The sequence below is a fragment of the Vombatus ursinus genome, unplaced genomic scaffold (genome assembly GCF_900497805.2).
Source record: "Vombatus ursinus unplaced genomic scaffold, bare-nosed wombat genome assembly UNPS02014818.1, whole genome shotgun sequence".
NCBI classification, from domain to species: Eukaryota; Metazoa; Chordata; class Mammalia; order Diprotodontia; family Vombatidae; genus Vombatus; species Vombatus ursinus.
The window spans coordinates 12,179,098-12,202,007 of record NW_020954596.1 but is presented as its reverse complement, the minus strand read 5'-3'; the positions used below and the strand labels follow the sequence as shown (position 1 = coordinate 12,202,007).

At 40.7% G+C, this 22,910-nt stretch overlaps 1 protein-coding gene across 1 annotated transcript in view; it reads left to right on the top strand.

Moving 5' to 3' along the window:
• Window positions 1-279: 279 nt before the first annotated feature.
• The window catches only part of CPZ (carboxypeptidase Z), a 54,364-nt gene continuing 31,733 nt past the window's right edge, over window positions 280-22,910 (top strand). Inside the window, exons 1-5 of the mRNA XM_027836389.1 lie at window positions 280-452; window positions 10,209-10,241; window positions 14,030-14,404; window positions 16,231-16,443; window positions 19,820-20,016. Of these exons, the coding sequence (XP_027692190.1) occupies window positions 356-452; window positions 10,209-10,241; window positions 14,030-14,404; window positions 16,231-16,443; window positions 19,820-20,016 (915 nt within the window). The 5' untranslated portion in view covers window positions 280-355. The remainder of the gene's footprint in view (window positions 453-10,208; window positions 10,242-14,029; window positions 14,405-16,230; window positions 16,444-19,819; window positions 20,017-22,910) is intronic.

The window sequence follows — 22,910 nt, the reverse complement described above, 5'->3', positions numbered from 1 at the left end:
TTTAAATACTACCCTCACCCCCACCCTTTTCCATTCTAAGAATCAGGGGCGGCCGAACTGCCAACTGTAATCTGATTCTCAGCGCTAAGATCCCATGAAGTGCGAGCATCCGTCCGCCCGGCCCACTCTCTCTGGGCTTCTGGCCCCTGGCGCAGCGCGGTGCGGGGAGGGAAGGAGGGCAGGCAGGCGGAGGGTGGTGGTAGGAGTGGGAGCAGAGGGGAGGGAGAAGAGGGGAGGGGAAGACGGGCTGGGCTAGGCTGCGGGGCTCCAAGAGGCTGCGAGGGGAGCGCGCTGCAGCCACTGCCACATCACAGCTTTCAGTTGAGGCCGCAGCGGACAAAGGGCGCACCCCCACATGTGGCCATCATTCCCGCTCCCGCTCCTGTTGCTCGGCTCCCTGACTAGGCTAACGGCGGCTGGCCCCCGCTGTAAGCCCGATCAGGACACCATCGGTAAGAGAGGGACCACTGCCACGTCCTTTGGTCCCCAAGGGAGATGGGAGCCCTGAGGGGAGAAGGAAGCCACATATCAAGGGACAGAAAAATAAGGTCCCTTAGCCCCATTAGGTGTTTCTGCAGGGCGCAATCCGGGGAAAGGAGGATGTCTTTGGGGGTCTTTTAAGAAGAGACTGGACAGAGGCGTGCTGAGCTGAGAAGTTAATTAGGGGTGGGAGGTAAGGTTGAGGCTGCCTAGAACGCTCCCTAGCTTTGTGGAGTTAGGTAGAGGTCATTTCACTGGGGTACCACTTCTGCTGGATACATCAGGGCCATCTGTGTAGCCACGTGGTGGGATAGGGGTGGGCTATGTACCGTAAAGGGGTGGCTCCTAGCCACGTATGGCTGGGACGCTGCCTCTGCTGACTAAGTCAGGGCCATAGGTCTTGTCTTCTGTATGTGTTTGGAAGGAGGGGGGATGGGTGCTGAGAAATCACTCCTTGCCTTTCCAGGAACACTGGTCAGCCTGGTATTGAGTCCGGGTGAACTTTTGATCCACTAGGCAGAATGTAGGTACCTAAGATAACACTGCTGTATATATAGGGGAATGATGATGGAATACAGATTGAGATTGGCACTGGGGGGTGGGGAGGACATAGCCTGAGGTGGGGGTTAGTGGGAGAATAGGGTCTTTTGGTGGTGGTTGTGGGGTCTTGCAGTGCTTTCCAGGTATTGGATATGAAGCTGACAATCATATTGGGGGTTGACAGGGCCAAAAAATACGGGAAGGAGTCACTGCCCCCAAGTTCTACTCAGATCTCTGTGTTGCCTATCCATAGAATATATTTTCTTTTCTTTCTTTTTGTTTTTTTTTTTTAAGGTAATTGGGGTTAAGTGACTTGCCCAGGGTCACACAGCTAGTGAGTGTACAAAGCCAGATTTGAACTCAGGTCCTTCTGACTGCAGGACCAGTGCTCTATCCTATGCCACCTAGCTGCCCCCTCTGTGTTGTCTATCCAGGCAAATGCTGGGGATTTATGTTACTCAGAATTAAACAAAGAAAGGTGCAGTGTAACAGAAGAAAATGAACTTAGTCAGGATTCAGAAGATCTAGGTTCTCCCTTCTCTACCACAAACTCTACCCTGTCTGTGGACCCAAGTTTCCTTACTATAAAATCTGGAATTCATGTTCCTTCTGTGAAAATGGAATAAGAGGAAGGATGAAATGGCTGGACAAGATAACATCTAATTAGGCACCCTTGCACCAGTAATAGTCTGTTCTTTCAAATTCCCTCTCAGCTCTAAAATTTTAGGTTGTAAGTCCCTTGTCATCTCTGACTTTCTAGGCTCCCTCCCAGCCCTGATATTCTAAATTCTAATGCCTCTTTCAGCCTTGACATTCTAGGCACTAACATCCTCCCCAGCTTCTACATTCTATGTTCCAAGATTACTGGGAACTCTGACTTTCTATTTCCTAACTTCTTTTCCTGCTTCTTCCTTCAGCAATTCCATGGAGCTGTGATCTTAATGATATGGCTAACCATTCCATTGGTGCAGTATGCCACCCCCACCCATGCACTCATCTTATGGCATTCTTTTTCATGTACCTCTCTAAGTCATCCATAGTAAGGTCCAAACAGTATGTTTGGGGGGGGGGACTTCTAATTGTTTTGACATTGTATGGAGACCAACATTGTATAGAAACCAATGGAGTTTAGAGACTATTCACTAGTTATCCCTTTTTCTTGCCCCAAAGAGGGCTCACAAGATATTTCCTATGAAACTCTTTACTTCATTTCTTTGTTTCATGTAAAAATACAGATGGATAAAGATTCTACATCCTAACATTATATAGTCGATGTTCTATAGTCTATCTTCTAATGTCCCTTCCAACTCTAGTATTCCATTATTATGAATAATAAGTATAAAATGCTATAGATTATCATAGAAATGCTAAATTTTGTTGTATTTTTTTTCTTTGTGGATTAAGTGACTTGTCTAAGGCTTCTTGAGGTCCATTCCTCACAGAGATAGCCTCATAAAAGGCCCTCAATAAACACATGTTGAATAATTGACAAGTTGATTGACACTGACCATTCATTCTTCCTGGAGACTGCTGTTTTATTTGGTCCAGTGAATTATGCCACGTAGTGATCATTTATTGGCTGGATAATCTGCTTGCAGGCTGAAAAGAGTTAACTTCACAATAGGGAGTGACCAACTCTGGGAAATCTTGGCTTTCTGTCAAATAACTGTTTATGATTGTGAAAGCCTACAGAATATTTTTTCTACTAATATAAAATTCAGCATATGATCAAAATTAGGGATTTGGATTAGATTATCTCTAAGGTTCCTTTCAGCTCTGAAAACTATAATTATATGACAATCTACCTGGCCATCTGGGAGGAGAACTAGGATTGAGAAGTAAACACTACAAAGTGACAAATTTCAGCTCAATATTACTGTCTCATTAGAGCTGCCCTACAATGGAATGGACTGTGAAGTAGTGATCTCTCCATCACTGGAAACATTCAAGAGGAAGAAGGATTTCAACAGGTCCAATGCCAAGATTTTGATCTTTTTTTTTTTTTAAGAACTAACATAACTGTGAACAAGTAGGAGTGTGTCCAGAAGAGAGTGTCCAGGATGGTGAAAGGCAAGCAACCCTATCATATCCAAGACTGAGTGAAAGCCCTGGGTATATTTCACCTAGAAAAGAGGAGACTTGGGGGTAGGGATAGAGGGAGCCATAAAAAAAAAAACAGAAGAAAGAATTAGACATAAAAACATTACAGTGAAGGGCAATGATCCTGGAGTAGGGGAATCTGGATTCTAGTTCCAGGTCTGTTCCTTGCTAACTGTGCAATCTTAGGCAAATCCCTTTACTTCTCAAGATTTTTGGTTTTCCCACACATAAAATGATGGAAAGCTGGAGAGATAACTACATTATCTCTAAGCCTAGTTGGGGGGAAAATCTATGATTTAATGACATTTTATTTGGTCAGAAAGGAAAGAACTCAGACCAATGAATGCATGTTAAGAGACTGAATGATACAAAGGAAGGAATACTGATATGGGAGGGGGGTGAATTCTAGTTCAGCCTCACAGTATGACCTTGGGCACATCACTTGGATCTCAGTTTCTTCATCTGTGAAAGGAAGGTATTGGGATAGATATTCTCTAAAGTTCCCTCCAACTCTCAGTGCATGCATGATTCAATGGTGCTGTGTTAGTTACAGTCAGGCACGGTTCAGTTTTATGTAACTATCAGATTAGAGCTGTCCAACAAGGCAATGGCTGTCCCTAAGCTCCTTGTGACTGGAGTTGCTCAAGAGGAGGCTAGATAAACATTTTTTAGGAATGCTTTAGAGAGGATTCCAGCAGTTTGGAAGAGTGACCCACGGTCCTTTCCAACTCTGAAAGCTTTCTGGGATTCAGAACTTTTATAATTTTCGATATTTCAGATGAAGTGGGGACCCTTAACTGCTAACGGCAGCGCCACCTGGTGTTAAGAGTGAAACACTTCAAAAAAATCACAGAATCACAATGTCAGAGCCAAACCTCAGAGATTATCTATATCAGGGCTTCTTCACCATTTTTTTTTTGCATGTGTTATGGGCTGTTTTGGCAGCCTGGTGAAACCTACAGGCCCTTTCTCAGAAGAATGTTGTTAAATAGATGCAGGAAATGTCCCAATTAAGTTCATGGACTCCCTTCAATCTATTCATATACCCCTTGGGGTCCAGGGAAGCTAGGTTAGAAACCTTTAATCTAACATAACTCCTTCTCATTAACAAATGTCACAAAATTATAGATTTTCAGAGGCATAATAAGCCTCAAAGGACTTGTAATCCAACTCTAAACCAGAGTATGAATCTCTTCTACCAAATTCCCAAAATAGTCCATTCCATTCCTGGAGAGCTTTCATCAATAGGTAGTTTTTTCATGTATTGAGCCTCTCTGTAACTCTCCATAACTTACACATCTCTTTATTCTAGTTTTGTCCTTTGGGACCAAGTGAAAGAACTGATAGCCCTTCAAATATTTGTGTCCTTAAATTCTTCTCCTCTCCAGCCTAAGCCTCCCCAGTTCTTTTAACTATTCCTTGCATGACTTGTTTTCAAATCACATTTCTGGTAACCTTCCTTCAGATGGTATTCCACTTATCAATGGGCTTCTTAAAATTAAGTATGCCATCCAGAGCTGAATTTAGCATTGTATATTTATATTTATCTGATCAGGATGGAGGACAGCAGGAATGGCTGATTCCATTTTTTGAACCCCATATCTACATTAGTACAATCTTAATTAGCTAGAGGGGCAGCTAGGTACAACAGTGGATAGAGCACTGGGTATGGAGTCTGGAAGAGTCATCTTCCTGAATTCAAATCTGATCTCAGATATTTACTGGCAGTGTGACCCTGGGCAAGTAACTTAACCCTATTTGCTTCAGTTTCCTCATCTGTAAAATAAGTTGGAGAAGGAAATGATAAACTCACTTCAGTATATTTGCCAAGAACAATTAGGTCTTGAAGAGTCAGGCATGAATGAAAAACAACTGTCCAACCCTATAAGTTAGTTAAAAGATCCAGAGAAATGAATGTTAGCTCTGGAGTTGAGCTTGAATCTCAGCCCTGCTATTTTGTGATACTGGAAAAGCCACTTTTCATCTATTGGCCTCGGTTTCCTTTTCTATAAAAGGAGGGAACTGATAGGTTATCTCAACTCTTTATAAGCTCTAAATTTCACGATCTTAAGCCTATTTCTTATATTTTGATACCTTGTACTAATGAAATAGATGGATTGCTTTAGTTCTTATGGTCCAACTCAAGGCAAAAGATCATAAATATGAGTCTTGAGACCCGGAGGCTAAACTGAAGAGGAGCACATGATCTCGTCCTCAATAAATAGTTTATGTTCCTTTCAGAGGATTATTTTACAATTGAGAAAACTGGCTTAGAAAAGCTCCCCTGACTCCAAATTCAGGGCTCATTCACTGTCCTCTGCTCAGAGAGGTGACATGGTTTGCCTGAGCCACACAAGTGGTAAAAACATAGGATTTCTAGTTGGAGGGGTCCTCAGAGACCCTCTAGACATGTGGGGATTTGAACAAAACTAGGTTTTCTGACTTTAAATCCATATTATTCTGAAATGTTAGAGCTGGATGGAACATTAGAACATAGAATCTCAGAACTGGAAAAGGCTCACAGGCCCCTCTTAACCAACCCCGGGAGTCCAGAACATAGGAAATGCTAGCCCTGCTGCTCTCTGGCCTGCTCAGACTGGGCTCTAGATGTAGCATGTTATGGTCATTTCTGGATACCATATTTTAGAAGGGTACTGACAAGCAGAAGCATATCCAGAGGAGAATGAGCATCATGATGAAAGGACTTGAGAAAAGGCCATACAATAAAAAGGCTGAAAGGAGTTGGAATATTTTGCCTCACAGAGAGAATATTTGGACAATTTCTGACCAAGTCCCCTTGACAACATCTTCAATAGGTGGTTTTCCAGTCTGTGTTTAAAGACTTCCAGTAAGAGGGAACCTAGCCCCAAGCCTGCTTCTTCCATTTTTGGACAACTCTGATTGCCAGGCAGTTTTCCTTTTCATTGCATCCTGATCTTCCTCTTTGAAACTGCCAGAGCTGTGGAAGAGGTTCAAGGGTACAGAGCAGAAAATGGTAGAACTGGAAGGGCCCTCACTCAGAACATGGAATGTCAGATTTTTTAGAACATCAGAGATAGAAGGGACCTTAGAATGGGGCATGTCAGATTCTTTATAACGTCAGAGCTGGAAGGGACCTTAGGGCATAGAATGTCAAATTTCTTATAACATCAAAGCTGGAAGCAACCTTAGATGATGTAATGTCAGATTCCTGAGAATATTAGAGCTGGAAAGGACTCCGAACATGAAATATGAGATTCCTTAGAACAGTAGATCTGGAAGAGACATTAAAACATGAAATATTAGATACCTTAGAATGTCAGAGAGCAAATAGGAGTCCAAGTGGATAGATTACCAGTCCTGGAGTCAGGAGGACCTGTGTTCAAATCTGGCCTCAAAAACTCACTAACTGTGAGATCCTGGGCAAACCATTTAACCTTGTTTGCCTCAATTTCCTCATTTGTAAAATGAGTTGGAGAAGGAAATGACAAACCACTCTAGTGTCTTTGTCAAGGAAACCTTAAATGGTCTCATGAAGAGTTGGACATGACTGAAAAATGACTGAACAACATAGAACTTCAGAACTAGAAGAGACTTTAGGCCACGGAATATCAGATTCCTGAGAACATCAGAGCTGGAAGAGAAATTGGAAGATGTAATGTTAGACTCCTTAGAACATCAGAGCTGGAAGAGACTTCAGGACATAGAATGTCAGGTTCCTTAGAACCCTAGAGCTAGAAAGGACCTCAGAACATAGAACATCAAATTCCTTAAAACGTTAGGGACATTGGCACTTGTGTGGTCCAGGCACATTTGACAGATGCTAATTCTTCTTCACATTTTGCTCCCACAAGAGTGTTAGAGTCAGAAGCATGGGTACCACATACAATGTTGCTGTCCTTGTATATTCTTTTTCTGGTTCTTCTAAAATATTGATTTTTGTTCTATTATGTTCAAGTTCCAAATTAGACTGTTGTAAGCATATGTCTGGCACTGTTTAATGTCCTAAGTGTCGGTGACTCATAGGCTAAAATAAGCTGATTTACCCAATAAATTCGCACGTGACATATGCCCATGAGAACATTTATGCCAAATGGGTGGGAGTCATGGAAATTGCCACCTATCATTTGATTCACTAGATAATAACATGACAAGTGCAGCAATGACAATAATACTTGACCTTTCCAAGACACTTCGGGGCGGGGGAGGTTGATGGCATTTTATATGCATTAGCTCACTCGATCCTCACATTACATCATGGTAAGATCACATTTTCTCCAATGATGTCTTAATAACAGAGACTCCTGGTGGAGGGGGAGGGGAATGACTTGTCCACAGACATGCTGCTAGTTGGAGTCTAGAACTGGAACCCTGGTTTCCTGACTTTAAATACTATTTGCTTTTCATTTCACAAGTATGTCTCCCTCCCTCCCCCATCAATGTATTATTAATGCATTCACTGAATTGAATCAGAAAAGCTGAAAAATGAGGTTGTTCAATAACTCTGGGGTTATTCATGTTTAGGCAAGAAAATGAAGTGATTTAATAATACTGAGGTTAGTTGTATTTGGACATATTGTCAGTTTTTAAAAGTTCCATTTATATAGTGTCAAAGAAGTATCCTGAGATCTTTCAAACTACAAGGTGCTAACCTTAATTCAATTTAACAACCCATTAAGTGCCCACTGTGTACAAAGCACAGTGCTAGGGGTTGAGGATACAAAGGGAAAAATAAAATAATACCTGTCCTCAGGGGACCTACATTCTGTTGGAAGATATAGCTTGAATACAAGCAAGTAAATACAAAGTTTATACAAAGTAGTTTCACAGAGAAAGGACTAATAGCTGGAGGACCAAGGAAGGTCTCACATAGAAGGTGGTGCTTGAGCTGGGCTTTGAAGAAAGTTAGGAATTCTGCTAAGTGGAGGACAGGAGGAAGTGCATTCTAAACATGGTGGACTATGTGTGCAAAGGTCTGGAGGTGGGAGATTGAATGTCATGTTTGGAGAACACCTAGCTGGACAATTTGACAGATATGAAGATTGTGGGAAGGCAAATGGAATGAAATACCACTGAAAAAGGTACTCATGTATTGCTTGGCACTAGTTCAATCATGTACTGAATTTTGATTCTGGCTCCCCTATGTCCTCTGTCTACTATTGGGTGAATCTCATTCCCTCTCTGGGTCTCAGTTTTTTGATCTTTAAAATGCAGGGCTTTGGCTAAAGAATCTCTAAGATCCATTGCAGTCCTAAATCATACACATTTTTTAAAAATTAATTTTCAAAATTGTTAATATCATTGGTTTCTACCACACCTCCATTTTCCAGTATATCTCTCCTCCTCTGAGAAAGTCATCACTTGCAGTATCTAATGTCCAAGAGGGAGAAAAAAACAGTTCAGGAAAACTAACCAATTCATCCAACAAGTCTGATATTTTATGCAGTGTTCCATACCTATAGTACCCTGTCCTCTCCAAATAGGGGAGGGAGATACATTCTCATATCTCTTTTGGTGGACTACTCTTGGGTCCTTTGATTTCATGACATTTGATTTTTAAATGTTTTATTGTTGTTGTTTGTTTATGTTGTTTTTCTGATTCTGCTTACTCCTCTCTGTATCACTTTGTATAGGTCTTCCCATGCTTCTCTGCATTATAATCATCATCTCTTACCATGCAGTAAGTAATCAATAAGCAAGCATGGGCATCTAGGTGGTGCAATGGATAAGAGTGCTTAGCCTGGGGTCAGGAAGATTTATTTTCTTGAGTTCAAATCTGGCCTCAGACACTTCCTAGCTGTGTGACCCTGAGCAATTCACTTAACCATTTTTTGCCTCAGTTTCCTCATTTATAAAATGAGCTGGAGAAGAAAATGGCAAACCACTCCAGTATCTTTGCCAAGAAAACCCCAAGTGGGGTCATAAAGAGTTGGACACAACTGAAAACACTGAATGATTTATGCCAAGCATAGTGCTAGGCACTGGGGATTCACTACAATCAATGAAACAATCCTTGCTCTCTTCCATTACGTTTACATACTATAATTTGTTCAGACATTGTTCCAGCTTATGGGTATTTGCCTTGTTTCCAGTTCTTTGCTACTACAAAAAGTAATGTTATAAATATCTTTGTTACATATGGAACCTCCTGCAGTAATATTGCCATTGGATTTCTGGGTCAAAGGATATGGACATTTGGTCCCATTTTTGAGCATAATTCCAAAGTGATTCCCAGAATGGTTGGGCCAATTCACAGTTCCACCAAGACTGTACTTGGATGCCTGAAACACTTTAGTATTTCATGGATCCCTGATTTTATCTCAATGGGGGGATCCCTCTTCTAATGCTGATCGAAGCCTCTGTACATGTTAGCACTCTTCTTGAGGTCCTGTTGCTGCAGAAAGTCGTCCCTTGGTGGCCAGCTCTCCGATGATGAGCATTTTTGCACCGACCTCGGCTGGTCCTTGGGCAACAAATATAAAGCTCTCCACTGGCCCCTATTTGGAGCCTTTTCGTTTTGGTCAGACCTAGCAGAGTCTGTGATCCATTGACAGCCTTTGAGAAGTGGAGTCATCTGCACAGCACAGGGAGGCAGCAAAGAGCACCAATCTCGGGGCTCTAGTACCAGAACTGAAGGAGTGGAGACTTTGATCTGATAGGAAGCATTGAATAGCAGTGCAGCAAGGAAAATCTCCAGTGTGCTCAGGACCTGCTAAGCATTTGAAGGGCTCGTAAGCTCATAGATTTAGAGAGGGAAGGGAGCTTAGAGGCCATCTAGGCAAACCCTCTCATTTTACAGATGAGGCACTCAGGTGCCTCAGAAAGGTTCAGTAACTTTGTGAGCCCCACGAAGCTAGTAAGAGTCTGAGGAGGAATTTGAACCTGCTTCTTCTTGACTTTAAGTCCAGTGCTCTATTCACTTCTTAGTAACTGATTGATTGATTGATTGATTCCCATGGCTTCACACTGAGTTAGAAGCAAAACCAGGACTAGGATCAAAAGTCCCCAGCCTATTTCTCTTCCTTTGTGTATTCAGCAATGTTTGTTATGCATGAATGAATGAAAAATATTGAATGAATCATTAATTTCCCTGTTTCCTTTGTTTTCAGGAGAATGCCACAGCCCCCCAACTGCAGAAAATGGTACAGTATGCATACATAAGTGTGTGTGTGTGTGTGTGTGTGTGTGTGTGTGTGTGTGTGTGTGTGTAGATCTTAGGTTTTAGAGCATCAAAAGAGCTAGAGATCCAGAGCAGTACCCTTATATTAGAGAGGTGGAGCTGGGGTGTAGAGAAGTGAAGGGACTTGACCAAGGCAACACAGGTAGTGCTATAAATACAAAGGCAGGATTTGAACCCCGATTCTTTGTCTTCAAATGTTTGCTGATTAATAAATTATTTGATGTGGCTGAGAGTATGTTGTAAAGCAAAAAAGACAGGTCGTGGAGCAGCAGGTCGTGGAGGCCTCAAATGCCAGGAGTGACATGACCACAGATCTATGCATAAGAAAATGTATCCTGGCAGCAACATGCAAGTAGATTGGAAGTGAGTGCAGGGATGGCTACATACGGGAAAACGTTTGGGGGCAACTTGCAATGGTCCAAATGGAGACCAATGTGGGCGTATAGGGAGTAATAGTGAGGCTAGAGAGGAGAAGATAAGCGTAAGAGATGTTATATGATCATGATTCCCAGAATTTAATAACTGATGGCTAGGACAGGAGAGGGGAAAGAAAAATTTTCCCCTCATAATTCTACAGTTATGAACATGAGAGACTGGGTAAGTGGCAGTATCCCAGACTGAAGGGCTGCCAGAGATCAATGATCCCTTCACCCTGGGTCTCAGAGTGAACTCATTTAGCTCAGCCACCCAATTTCAACCCTTATTCCTGCTTTATTGATGGGATTAATAGCAGGAGTCCTGCTAAGCTAACTGACATGGCTGTTTCCACGGGTACTATATGTATTTTGTATGTCTAGATAATTTTTTTCCTTCCTTCCTTCCTTCTTTCCTTCCTTCCTCCCTCCCTTCCTCTCTCCATCTTCTCTCTCTCTCTCTCTCTTTCTGTTTCTTTCCTCCTGCCTCCCTCCCTCTCTTCCTTCCTGTCTGTCTCTGTCTCTCTTTCTGTCTGTCTGTCTCTCTAACAAGAGGCAGTGTGGTACAGTAGATATTGAGATGACCTCAGAACCAGGAAGACCTTGGTTCAAGCCCCACCTCTGACACATACTGATTGTGTGACCCTGGGCAAGTTGCTTAATATCTCTGTGCTCTAGGCAATTCTGTAAGACTATGAGGTTTCAGAGAAGGTGCCAACTTGATTTAATAATGTTTTCTCAAGGAGTTCCCTATACCAGTGAAATTCTAAGTCTTTCTCCTATTCACTATCATTAATAGTATCTCTATCTCTCTCAATCTCCAGCTATCTCTATCTATGTTTCTTTCTCCTTTCTCCCCCGCCCCACTTCAGGAGATATTTTGATATTCAGAGCCTCCAGACCCTAAGAGAATTGGAGGTTGCAAGATGTACTGAGTCAGACATTCAACTTAGCCTGCTTATTCTGCTTACCACACAGTCCTGTTATTTTCTAAAGAGAGATAATTAGTAGCTATGCCCAGTAATCAAATCTAATTCCCTTCTTAATCTAGAGAGAAAACAAGCAAACAAATCATTGTTTTTTTTTCTGATGTTAATCTTGTAACTATATAAAGAGACTCTTGGTTTTTTCCAAAATTAGCCTGCTAGAGAAGGTGATGTGATCCAGGAAATTTATCGCCATATTTGATTTGAGCCTTTGAAAGAATTCAAAGCAAATGGGTTTTGAAATGAAGAAAATTGTTTGACAAGAGGCAGCTCAGCTTAATGAGCTTGCAAGAAATATATTAGAGGTTATTGAACACATGGTGTTTGTGAGTAGATATGCTGCATGGGAGATCTACCAGAAAGAACTCTCTCAATGGAGACTGGGGCTCATTTGGTCCAACATTCATCTTACATATGAAGAGACTGTGGTCCAGAGAGGGGAAATAACTGTCATAGGCTCTCTTTGGCTCCTGTCTTCATTATTTACAATAGCCTCCTAATGAATCCTCCTTCCTTACTTTCCCTCTCCTATCTCTATTATAAACCATCTCACATACTACTACTAGAATGATCTGCCTTGAGCATCGATCTGTCACTATCGTATTTCAAATCCTTTACTGGGTTCCCTATTATTTTCAGTGATTTAAACTTTTTTTTGCCTGGCATTCAAGGTTCCCTGACTGCCTCAATCTGGCGTAACTTAACTTTTCAGCCTAATCTAATACTATTCCCCATCACTCACTTTGGGTTCCAGTCAAGATGGACCATTCTTAGCTCCCTAAACCCATCCCATATTTTTTTTTCTTGGTAGATGTCTTTGCTTGTGCCGTTTCTATATAGGGAATGTCCTTCCTCCATCACTATGTGAGATTCCTCCCAATTTGTAAAGTTTTGTTCAAATGCAACCTCCTTCAAGAAGCTTTGCTTGATTCTACCAGACATTAAAAACCCCTCCTTCTCTGACTTCATATAAAACCTGTTCCCAGCCCTCTCATAGACTCATGCAATATAGCATGTATTTATCTATATATGACATATATAGGCTTATACTGTATCTGATACCCTTAGGCAGTGTAAGATGTAGTTGTCTGTGTTTGTACATTTTCTCCCTATTAAACTGTAAACTCCATAAGAGCAGAGACCATGTGCTATCTAAAATTTACACTTCTCCCCACACTTAGCATAGTGCTCTGTATATTTGGGAGTTGTTGTTCAGTCCTGTCTGACTTTTCATGACCCCATTTGATACTGGAATAGTTTGCCATTTCCTTCTCTAGCTCATTTTACAGTTGAGGAAACTGAGGCAAGTGACTTGCCCAGGATCATACAGGTAGTAAGTGTCCGAGGATAGATTTGAACTCAGGAAAATGAGTCTTCCTCACTCCAGGTCCAGCGCTGTATTCACTGTACCATGTATCTGTGCTCTGTTTATAGTTGGTGTTTAATAAATATTTGTTGAATCAAATTGCATTGCCTGACATTAATGAGCAAGATCATAATAAAACAAAAGTTGAATTTATACTCTAATTTGGTGGGAGTTTTTTTTTTTTACTATTTCTAAATTAAATAAAATTAATTTTTTTTAATTTTAAATTTTGACCAGATCAATCCAATTATTCCTTCATTCCTTCATTCTTTCATCTATTCAATTCTTCAGTTAGGTGCTTTCTACATGTATAAAACGGCATAAGATGATGGGCAAAATAAACATTTTTGATTAAAAGTAGTCTTTGCTCTCAAAAAGTTTACAGTCATAATATTACAGACTCCTCAGGTTTGACCTCTGCTACTTGTTACCTGTATGACCTTCAGAAAAATCACTCATTCTCCCTGGTCCACAATATTTTCCCTTGTGAAATGAGGGGATTGGATCAAAAGGCCTCTAAGGTCCCTTCTAGCTCTGACATTCTATAGTTCAAGGTTCTTGTCGGGTAGCTGTTCTAGGTTCTAAGGTCTTTTCCATCTCTGAAATTCTACACACAAGGTATTAATGTCCTTTTCATCCAAGGGTATACTGGAGACAGGTCAAACTAGCTGTCTAGGACTGGTTGTTAAATTTCCATTGTGAGCATTTACACCTTGGAAATTAGCAAGTGCTACAAATCAGGTCTTGATTTTTTTGGTTCTGTTGACTGTCTAGGCTTAAGAAAGTGATAGAGAAATGTTAATGCAGATTAAACTTAAAAAGTATATATACTTTTTTTCAGAGAGCTGGTTGTTAAATATTTACCAGCATATCACATCTTTCATCCCTGATATTCCTTATTCTAAGGTTCTTTTCAGCTCTAACATTCTGTGATGTTATGAGGATTATTCTTCCACCCACTAATTATATTTTGTTGTTTCTGCAGCCAAATGTGTGGACCTCGACCTTCTCTATTGCAATGACTTATCCTACAATAAGACTTCCTATCCCAACCTGCTGGATCAGAAGTCCCGGGAGGTGGTGGAGTTCAGCTCGGAGTACATCCTCTTGAGTGTGATTCATAACTTGCTCCAAGGAGAATGTAACCCGGACCTGCGGTTTCTGGGCTGTGCCATCCTGGCTCCTCGATGTGACGGAGGCAGAGTCATAAGGCCTTGTCGGCACGTCTGTGAGAGCCTGAAGAAAAGTTGCCAGCCTGCTTTTGATGGGATCGACATGGCCTGGCCCTACTTTCTGGACTGTGATCGCTTCTTTGTCAGTGAAGAGGAAGGATGCTATAATCCTTTAGAAAAACTGAGAGGTGAATACATAGGCCCAGAGTCACAAAGTCACTTTAATTTGTGTCTAGGAAATTGCAATGTATCAAATAGGAAGAGTAGATCCAGAGCTGTCTTCTGTCCCTGCCTTAATGGGTGGCCAAAAGAAGTTACTTTTGTAAAATGGGACCATTACACAAAATCAGGGTTCTTAACCTGGGATCCATGGCCCACCAGGTCTATGGATATATTCCAGGGGGGGTCCATGAACTTGGATGGTTAAAAAAAATACATCTTTACTTCAACATAATTATTTTTGTAATCCTGTCCATTTTATTTTATACATTTAAAAAGCTTATTCTGAAAAGGGGTCCATAGGCTTTTCCAGACTGCCAAAGGGGCAGATTGCATGAAAGAGACTAAGAACCCTTGCACTAGGTGACCTCTAAGGTCCTTCTTGATTCCAATTCCTATAAACCTGTGATTAGGGAGTTTCCAAGGTCCCTTTAAATTCTAAAATTCTATGATCCCCAAACACCTGCTTTATTCATTCTTCTTAGGCATCAACAAAAATAAATGTTTTGATTCATTTTTTGTGTTTGTCTTTATGACGGAAGAGATGAAATTAGGTACAAATGGATTTGTTTTGGACTCTTCTACAACTGTCCCCACCAATGGTTTAATTCAGCATCTCTGGGCTCTGTGTAAATAGTGGATGTTGGGCCAGGGCTATGCATTATAGCAGGTAGATTTGTAAAATATGGTGTTAGACTTGAACCAGGCTCTGCATTTATTATCCATTAACCCCTATTATATTTACTGAGGACACAAATGGTGTTTATTTATTTAATATTTAAGTATTTTATTGACCTAGTACCAAGTTTTACATTTATTACCGGATGCTAGGTGGAGCAGTGGATAGAATGGCGGGCCTGGAGTCAGGAAGACTTCTTCCTGAGTTCAAATCTGGCCTCATACACTTACTAGTTGTGTGACCCTGGGCAAGTCAAGTCATTTAGCCCTGTTTGTTTCAGTTTCCTCATCTATAAAACGGGGATAACAATAGCAGCTACTTTGAAAGGTTATTGTGAGGTGGAAAAAATGTGATAGAAGAAGACTACTTTCAGTGCACTGAGGGTAGAGGGTGGGGAGTAGAAGAGAAGTTATTAGGTTTGTCTGAATCCTGCCACCAATATCAGATAAGGACCACCCGCCAAGAGTGGGGGGAAGCAATTGTTCGCACCAATGTTGTGGACTCATAAAATATCAGAGCCAGAGGGATCTTAGAGACTTTTAAAGCTTGACCATTTTAGAGTTGAGAAAACTGTTGCAGAGATTAAGAAGGCCACACATCTATTTTAAGTGTCTGAGGCTGGATATGAATTCAGGTCTTCCTGAATCTAGGCCCACCAACTGTGTCACTTAGCCACCTCTAAGAACGTAGAACACACACTATCAGAGTTGGAAAGTGATCTCAGAAAATAGAATGTGGAATAGAAGCTGGAAGGGACCTTAGAATAGAGAATGTCAGAGCTGGAAAGGAACTTAGAACAGAGAATGTTAGAGATGAAAGGGAGCTTAGAACAGAGAATGTTGGAGATGGAAGGGACCTTAGAACAGATAATGTCAGAATTGGAAGGGACCTTAGAATAGAGAACGTCAGAGCTGGAAAGGAACTTAGAACAGAGAACGTCAGAGCTGGAAGGGACCTTAGAACAGGGAATGTCAGATAGCTGTAGAACACAGAGCACCTGACAAGGACTTTCTATCCTAACCCCTTCATTTTGCAGAGGAGAGAACTGAGGCTCAGAAAGCTGAGGTTGACTGGCCCAAGCTCACAGAGGATGTAACATTCCTTCTCTTTTCACAGGAAGCCTAGACGAGAATGAAGAGCTGCCCTCCAACATGCCTTCCACATTCATCCAGTTTACGCACCACTCGTACCCACAGATGGTGAGAGTGCTGAAGAAGACAGCTTCCCGATGCTCTCACATTGCCAAGACCTACAGCATTGGCCGCAGCTTTGACGGGAAGGATCTTCTTGTGATCGAGTTTTCAAGTCGACCAGGCCAACATGAATTACGTAAGCTGGGGAGCATTTTTCATGGATAAACAAGTTCTGTTATAGAAGGGGCTTGAGAATGCTGTATGTCTTCATGGAAAAGGAGGTTCAAATAATTATAATGATGGCACACTTTCCTGTAGCTTTGTGAGATATGCAATTTAACTTCTTCATCAAAGCAACTTCACAAGGAGGCAAAGATTAATACCTTATTATTCTCATTTTACAGATAAGGACATTTAGTTCCTATGAGTTAAGGGACTATATTGTGGTCCCATAACTATTAGATGGAAAAGCCTGGATTCAAAACCAGGTCTTCAAACCCATTGCTCTTTGCACACATCATATCATCTCTTAAATAGCCATAGAATCATAGATATAGAGTTCAAAGGGACCTCAAGGGCCATTTAATCCAAGCCCTTCATGTTACAGAAGAAAAAGGCCTGAGAAAGTTAAATGCCTTCATCAAGATCATCCATTTAATAAGTGACAAAGCCAGGATTTGAACCTAGGTGCTCTGTCTCAGATTCTAATGTTCTTTCTATTGTACTACACTGTCTATGCCAGAACTCAGGACTTTATTCTTATAATATGTTTATAGGGTTACTGCCCTATCTTAAAACATTTTTGAATTGAAGCACCTTATTAAGACCTCTAAAGTACAAAGTAAAATGAAAGTTTGATGTTGTGATTCTGTGTGAAATAGCCAATGTGGTATAATGAGGTGGAAAGAGCCCAAGCTTAGCATTGGGAGGCTTGTATTTGAGTCCTGTTTCCACTGTACTAGCTATTAAGGATGGATTACCACTTGATAATGACATTATAGAGGGGCTTTTTAGAAAAATCTGTTTTATTTTCTTAAATCAGTTAATATCTACTTTGTTTCTCTCTTCCCTCCCCCTATTGGGAAAAGAAGAAAAATAAAACCCCTGTTATAAATATGTAGAACCAAGTAAAATAGATGGCTCCATTGGCCATGCCATGTGTATGTATGTATGTATGTATGTATATATACATATATATACATATATACACAAACATATATATATATATATGAAGTAGATTCAGAGTGAAGATTAAGGCATATATTTTACATTATATTGTATGTATGTATGTATGATATAACATAATATGATATAAGATATATATATATGTGTGTGTGTGTGTGTGTGTGTACATATCTTAATCTTCACTCTGAATCTATCACCTGTCAGGAAGTGAGCAATATGTTTCATCATGAGTCCTCTGGAATTGTGGTTGATCATTGAATTGATTAGAGTTCCTGAGCCTTTCAAAGGATTGGTTTTTTTTGTTTGTTTGTTTTGTTTTGTTTTTGGTCTTTGCAATGTTGTTGTTACTGCATAACTTGGTCTCCTGGTTTTGTTCACTTCGCTGTCACTCAGTTCATAGAGGCCTTCCTAGCTCTCTCTGAAACCATTCCCTTCATCATGTCTTACAGCAAAATAGCTTTCCATCACATTCATATACCAGTCATTCTTAACTAGTGGACACACCCTCAGTTTCCCATTCTTTTCCAACACAAAAAGAACTGCTATAAATATTTGTGTACAAATCAGTCCTCTTCCTTTTTCTTTGATCTCTTTAGGAGTATAGATTCACTGGGTCAAAGGGTGTGCATGGTTTAATAACTTTGGGGGCATAGTTCCAAACTGCTTTCCAGAATGTCTGGACCATTTTACAGCTCTAACAACAGTATATTGATGTACCTATTTCATGGAAGCCCTAGGGAGAATGCTTTTTCAGATAGGACTTGATCTAGGTCATCTCTGAGATGCCTTATAACTGAGATTCTGTGAAGTACTTTGTAAGCTACATATACCCATAGGGGGGTTATTGTTACTAATATAAGATATTGTTACATATTGTTATTATTTTATTTTAGCTTTACTTAGCCTGAATTATTCATTTTGGATATATTGACTACATTAAATGGATAACTGTCAAATCTCTACTTCATGTTAACTAGACACTGTTTTAAAAACCTAATTGTAATTAGTAAGTAATGAGAAATTGCATTTTCTGAAATCATTCTATTTGCTTAATCATAGTAGAGTAGATAGAGTACTAGACCAGGAGTCCAGATGGCCTGGGTTTGAATCTTTGCTCAGACTCTCGCTATGTGTTTCTAGGCAAGTTCCTTAACATCTTTGTGCCTCATTTTCTTCCTGCATAAAATGGAAATACTAGTAGTACCTCTCCATAGGTTGTGATGATGAAATAGGATAATGTATGAATAGTTCTTATAAACCTTAGAGTGCTAGAAAATTTGAGCTGGTATGATAAGCATTTATTTCTACCTACTTTCAATGAGTTTTTCAGGAATAATTGACATGGAGAACAGGAAAAGTGAGCAGACCACCAGCACGTGAACAATCATTCATTGTTACTAGCTAGATCTGAATTTTCAAGGTCTGACACAGGCAAGGAGTAGAGCATTTATTTAATTATGAAATTTAGTTGTTCTCACTGATGTTGCTTGAGTGCTGCGGTTTTATAGGAAAAAAATGTGAAATTATGTTGTGAATGTATAAACTCTTTTTTTCCCCTTTTTTTCTTTTCTTTTCTTTTCTTTTTTTTTTTTTTTTTTTTTTACTATTTTGCCTTTTGCTCAGCATGGATCTCAGATAGGTGAGTTTCATGTTTGGTTCAGATGCTTTTGCTTGATCAGATTTCTTTAGCTTTCCCTGGCTGGGTCTTACTCCTTATACAGCAAGGTAAGAGATGATGGATAAATGTTTTTTGTGTATTGTTTTTAAAGCTTTAAATCCATTTCAAGTCATCCTCTTAAATTGTGAATATATTGCAGAGAAAGACTCGTTTTCGATTTCTAAGACGTTCCTGTTTATAATGGCTTGTGAAACTTTCAGCAGAGATTCTCCAGATGCTAACTTGATTTCAGTGAATGTCAAACAGCCAGTCAGTTCCCCTGTGTTAAAGTAGTTGCCCCAGCCTTGATCTTGGCCAAGTTCTTTAGATGCCCCAGGTCTTAATGTTCACCTTTGCCAAGTGGGGCTAATTTGAGGTCCTCCTTCATAGGATTATAGATTTAGAACTAGAAAGGATATTAAAGGCCACCTAGCTGTTTGACCAAGAGTGAGTCCCATAACTTCCCTGGGACTGAGTTTCCTCCCTTGTAAAATGAAGATATTGGACTTGAAGTCCTCCCAGGCTCTTTCCAATTGTTAAATCTACCATCCCATGTATTTCCCATCACTAGAGGTATTCAAGTAGAGGCTGCAGTTCTAATGCCTCTGATAGATATCTCAACAGATGCATTTGTGCTAAATGATCACCAGTCACTCTAGTGACTCCCTGGCCAACCAACTGCATTTCTGGCTTTCTAAATGGTGCTCCCTCTCAATGCCTCTTTCCACAGTTGAACCAGAATTTAAATACATCGGCAACATACACGGAAATGAAGTGACTGGGAAGGAGATGCTCATCTACCTTGCTCAGTATCTGTGCACAGAGTACCTGCTGGGCAATCCACGAATCCAGAGCTTGATTAACACCACCCGGATTCACCTGCTGCCTTCCATGAACCCTGATGGCTACGATGTGGCAGCAGCAGAGGTGAAAGCCTGGCCTATTATTCCTTGGGACCTGGGGGTAGAATGGAGTCTTACACCTAGTGTGGTTCAGTGGAAATAGCACTGGATTAGGGGCTGGAGGTCCTGGGTTCAGAGTAGGTCCTGCCATTTATTAGCTGAGTGTCCTCAGGCAAATCATTCAGTTTTTCTGGGTTTCTAAATTTCCTTGAAGCTAGATGGTTCAGTGGACAGAGAACTGAGCTTGGAGTCAAGAAAACTCATCTTCATGAATTCAAATCTGGCCTCAGACACTTACTAGCTGTGTGCTCCTGAGCAAGGGCCTCAACCATATTTGCCTTAGTTTCCTCATCTATAAAATGAGCTGGAGAAGGAAATGACAAACCATGCCAGTATCTTTGCCAAAAAAAAACCCAAACAGGGATAAGAAGAGTTGTTCACAACTGAGAATGACTACATAACAACAACAAAGTTTCCTCATCTATAACTGATGGAGTTGGACAGTGATTCAAATCAATAAGCATTTGTTAAGTGTTTACTGTGTGCCTGGCACTGTACTAAACACTTGAATACAAATACAAACACAAAAAAAGAAAGGCAGCCGCTGCCCTCAATAGGTTGGTGCTCTAATGGGGAAAGACAGCACTCGTCAAAGGAATTGGAACAGCTTCACTTAGTGAATTTTTAAATGGTCACACATGAGGGATTCTTATTATAATTACACAAGACACTAGGTTTTATATCTGGAAAGGAACATAGAGATTGGTCCAAAACTCTCATCTGATAAATGAGAAAATTGAGATGTATAAAAGTTGACTTATATATGTATAAAACTTGACCAAGGTCATACAAGTAGTAAGTAGCTGAGCTGTGCTTCCTGCTGGCCTTTGCATGCATATCTGATATTCTTTTCCTGCCCTGAGATTCTGTGATTCTAAAGCAGTTATTTGGGAGGGTAATGGTGAGATGCCATTTGCATCAATGTCTTCTTTAATTATGCATCTTTGGCTTTATGTAGGCAAGGGTTGTGAAGCATAGGATCAAGATTTGGAATGGGAAGAAACCTTGGAGGCCATTGAGTTCAATCCTCTCATTTCACAGGAGCTAGGTGGTGCCATAGTACATAGAGCACTAGACCCGAAATCATCAAGACCTTAGCTCAAATCTTTCTTCAGACATTCACTAGCCATGTGATCTTGGGAAGTCACTTAACCTCTGTCTGCTTCAGTTTCCTGATCTGTAAAATAAGGATAATAATAGTACCTATTTCTCACGATTATTGCGATGATAAAATAAGATAATATTTGTAAAGTGTTTTGCCAACCTTAAGCCATCATATTAATGCTAATTGTATTATGATTATGATTATGATTATGATTATTATAGATGAGGAAACATGGCACATAGAAGTCTCACATTCTCATAATTAGTGCTTTCTGAGGCAGGATTCAAACTCAGGTTTTTCTGACTCCAAGTCCTGAATTCTATCCACTATGAATAAGCCGAACTTTTTGATATGGTGGGAAGTCCATGGGATATGAGAGGACCTTCTGTTGGATTTTGAAACATCATTTAATAAGGTTAATTTCTAGGAGAGAGAGGAAAGGATGACCAATCTCAGTTACAGAGAACAAATCAAGAGTTCTTGAATTTAAACAGGAAAATTTTTCTACTTTGGAGCGTTCAGCTTTCTTCATGGAAAAGGTTGGATTATGATCTGGCCTTGAAGGTTAGATCAGAAGATATCAACTGGGGCTGATAGGATGGGGTGAGTAGGGTGCTGAAACTTTCCAGCAATAAGGTATAATGTGAGCAAAGGCATGGAGATTGGAAACTTCAGGTGTATTTTTTGGGAGGAGGGATGTGTTAGAATATGGAGTTTGTAAAGGAGAGCAGTGAAAGATTAGCTTGGGAAGGTATGTTGAAACACAGTTAGAAAGGGCTTTTAATGCCTCAGGTTAAGGAACAAGAACTTTATCCTATGAGTAATAGGGAGCTACTGAGGGTTGTGAACCAAAGAGTGACAGAAACAAAGAAGTATATTAAGATTATTTTGGATGGAGCAGAGTGAGAGAGAATGTCTCATAGAGCCATAGGTTTGGAATGGGAAAAGACTATAGTAGAATGCAATCTCATAATTTTATAGATGAAATAAATGAAGCCAGGAGTGGTCAATGACCTATCCATGGATCTACAGCTAGTTGGAATAGAAGACATGAACCAAACCCAAGTCTTTCTGACTCCAAGTCTAAAATTTTAGCCACTAGGCCACATAATTTCATGGAGGCATGAAGCCCATTCCAGAGGTTATTGCAAGAGTTGGTAAAGCCTGGGCTTGGATGATAGAAATAGAAATAGAGAGCAAGGGACAAATGGGAGAAGTGTTGAAATTGAGGTAACAGATGACATCCTTGGAACAACCTGGGGGTCAGAGCTATCCAAAGATGGGGGCTTCCTGCAGGGCTGGCCTGAAAAGGATGAACTTGAGAATGGAAGGGATGATTCAGTTCTGAGCTGCTGGCCCGGTTTGGCCTTAAGAGGCTGTCTCGTACACAGCATGATACAGAGTCTGCCATCACTTACTCCCTGTGGCGACTGAGAAGACCAGTACATTTTTCTCAAGATGAGGTCTATGGGTTCACCCCTTGAGCTCTGGCCAAATCCCACTGAAAGTAATTATGTCCCATACAACTCTCTATTCCTCCGTTTGTGAGTTTCTGAAGCTTTTATCCTCTTATGCCCCACTGGGCGGGTAAGCTTTCAATAGTTATCGCCAGGACACATTAGAGAGCGCAGCACACCAGGAGGGAGAGGCTCCCGTCTGATGTGGACTCTGCATCCTTGAGGATGGCTTCACTATATACTCTATTAAACCAAGGGACAAAGAACCAGTTCATTCATAAGGCTTACCAATGAGCC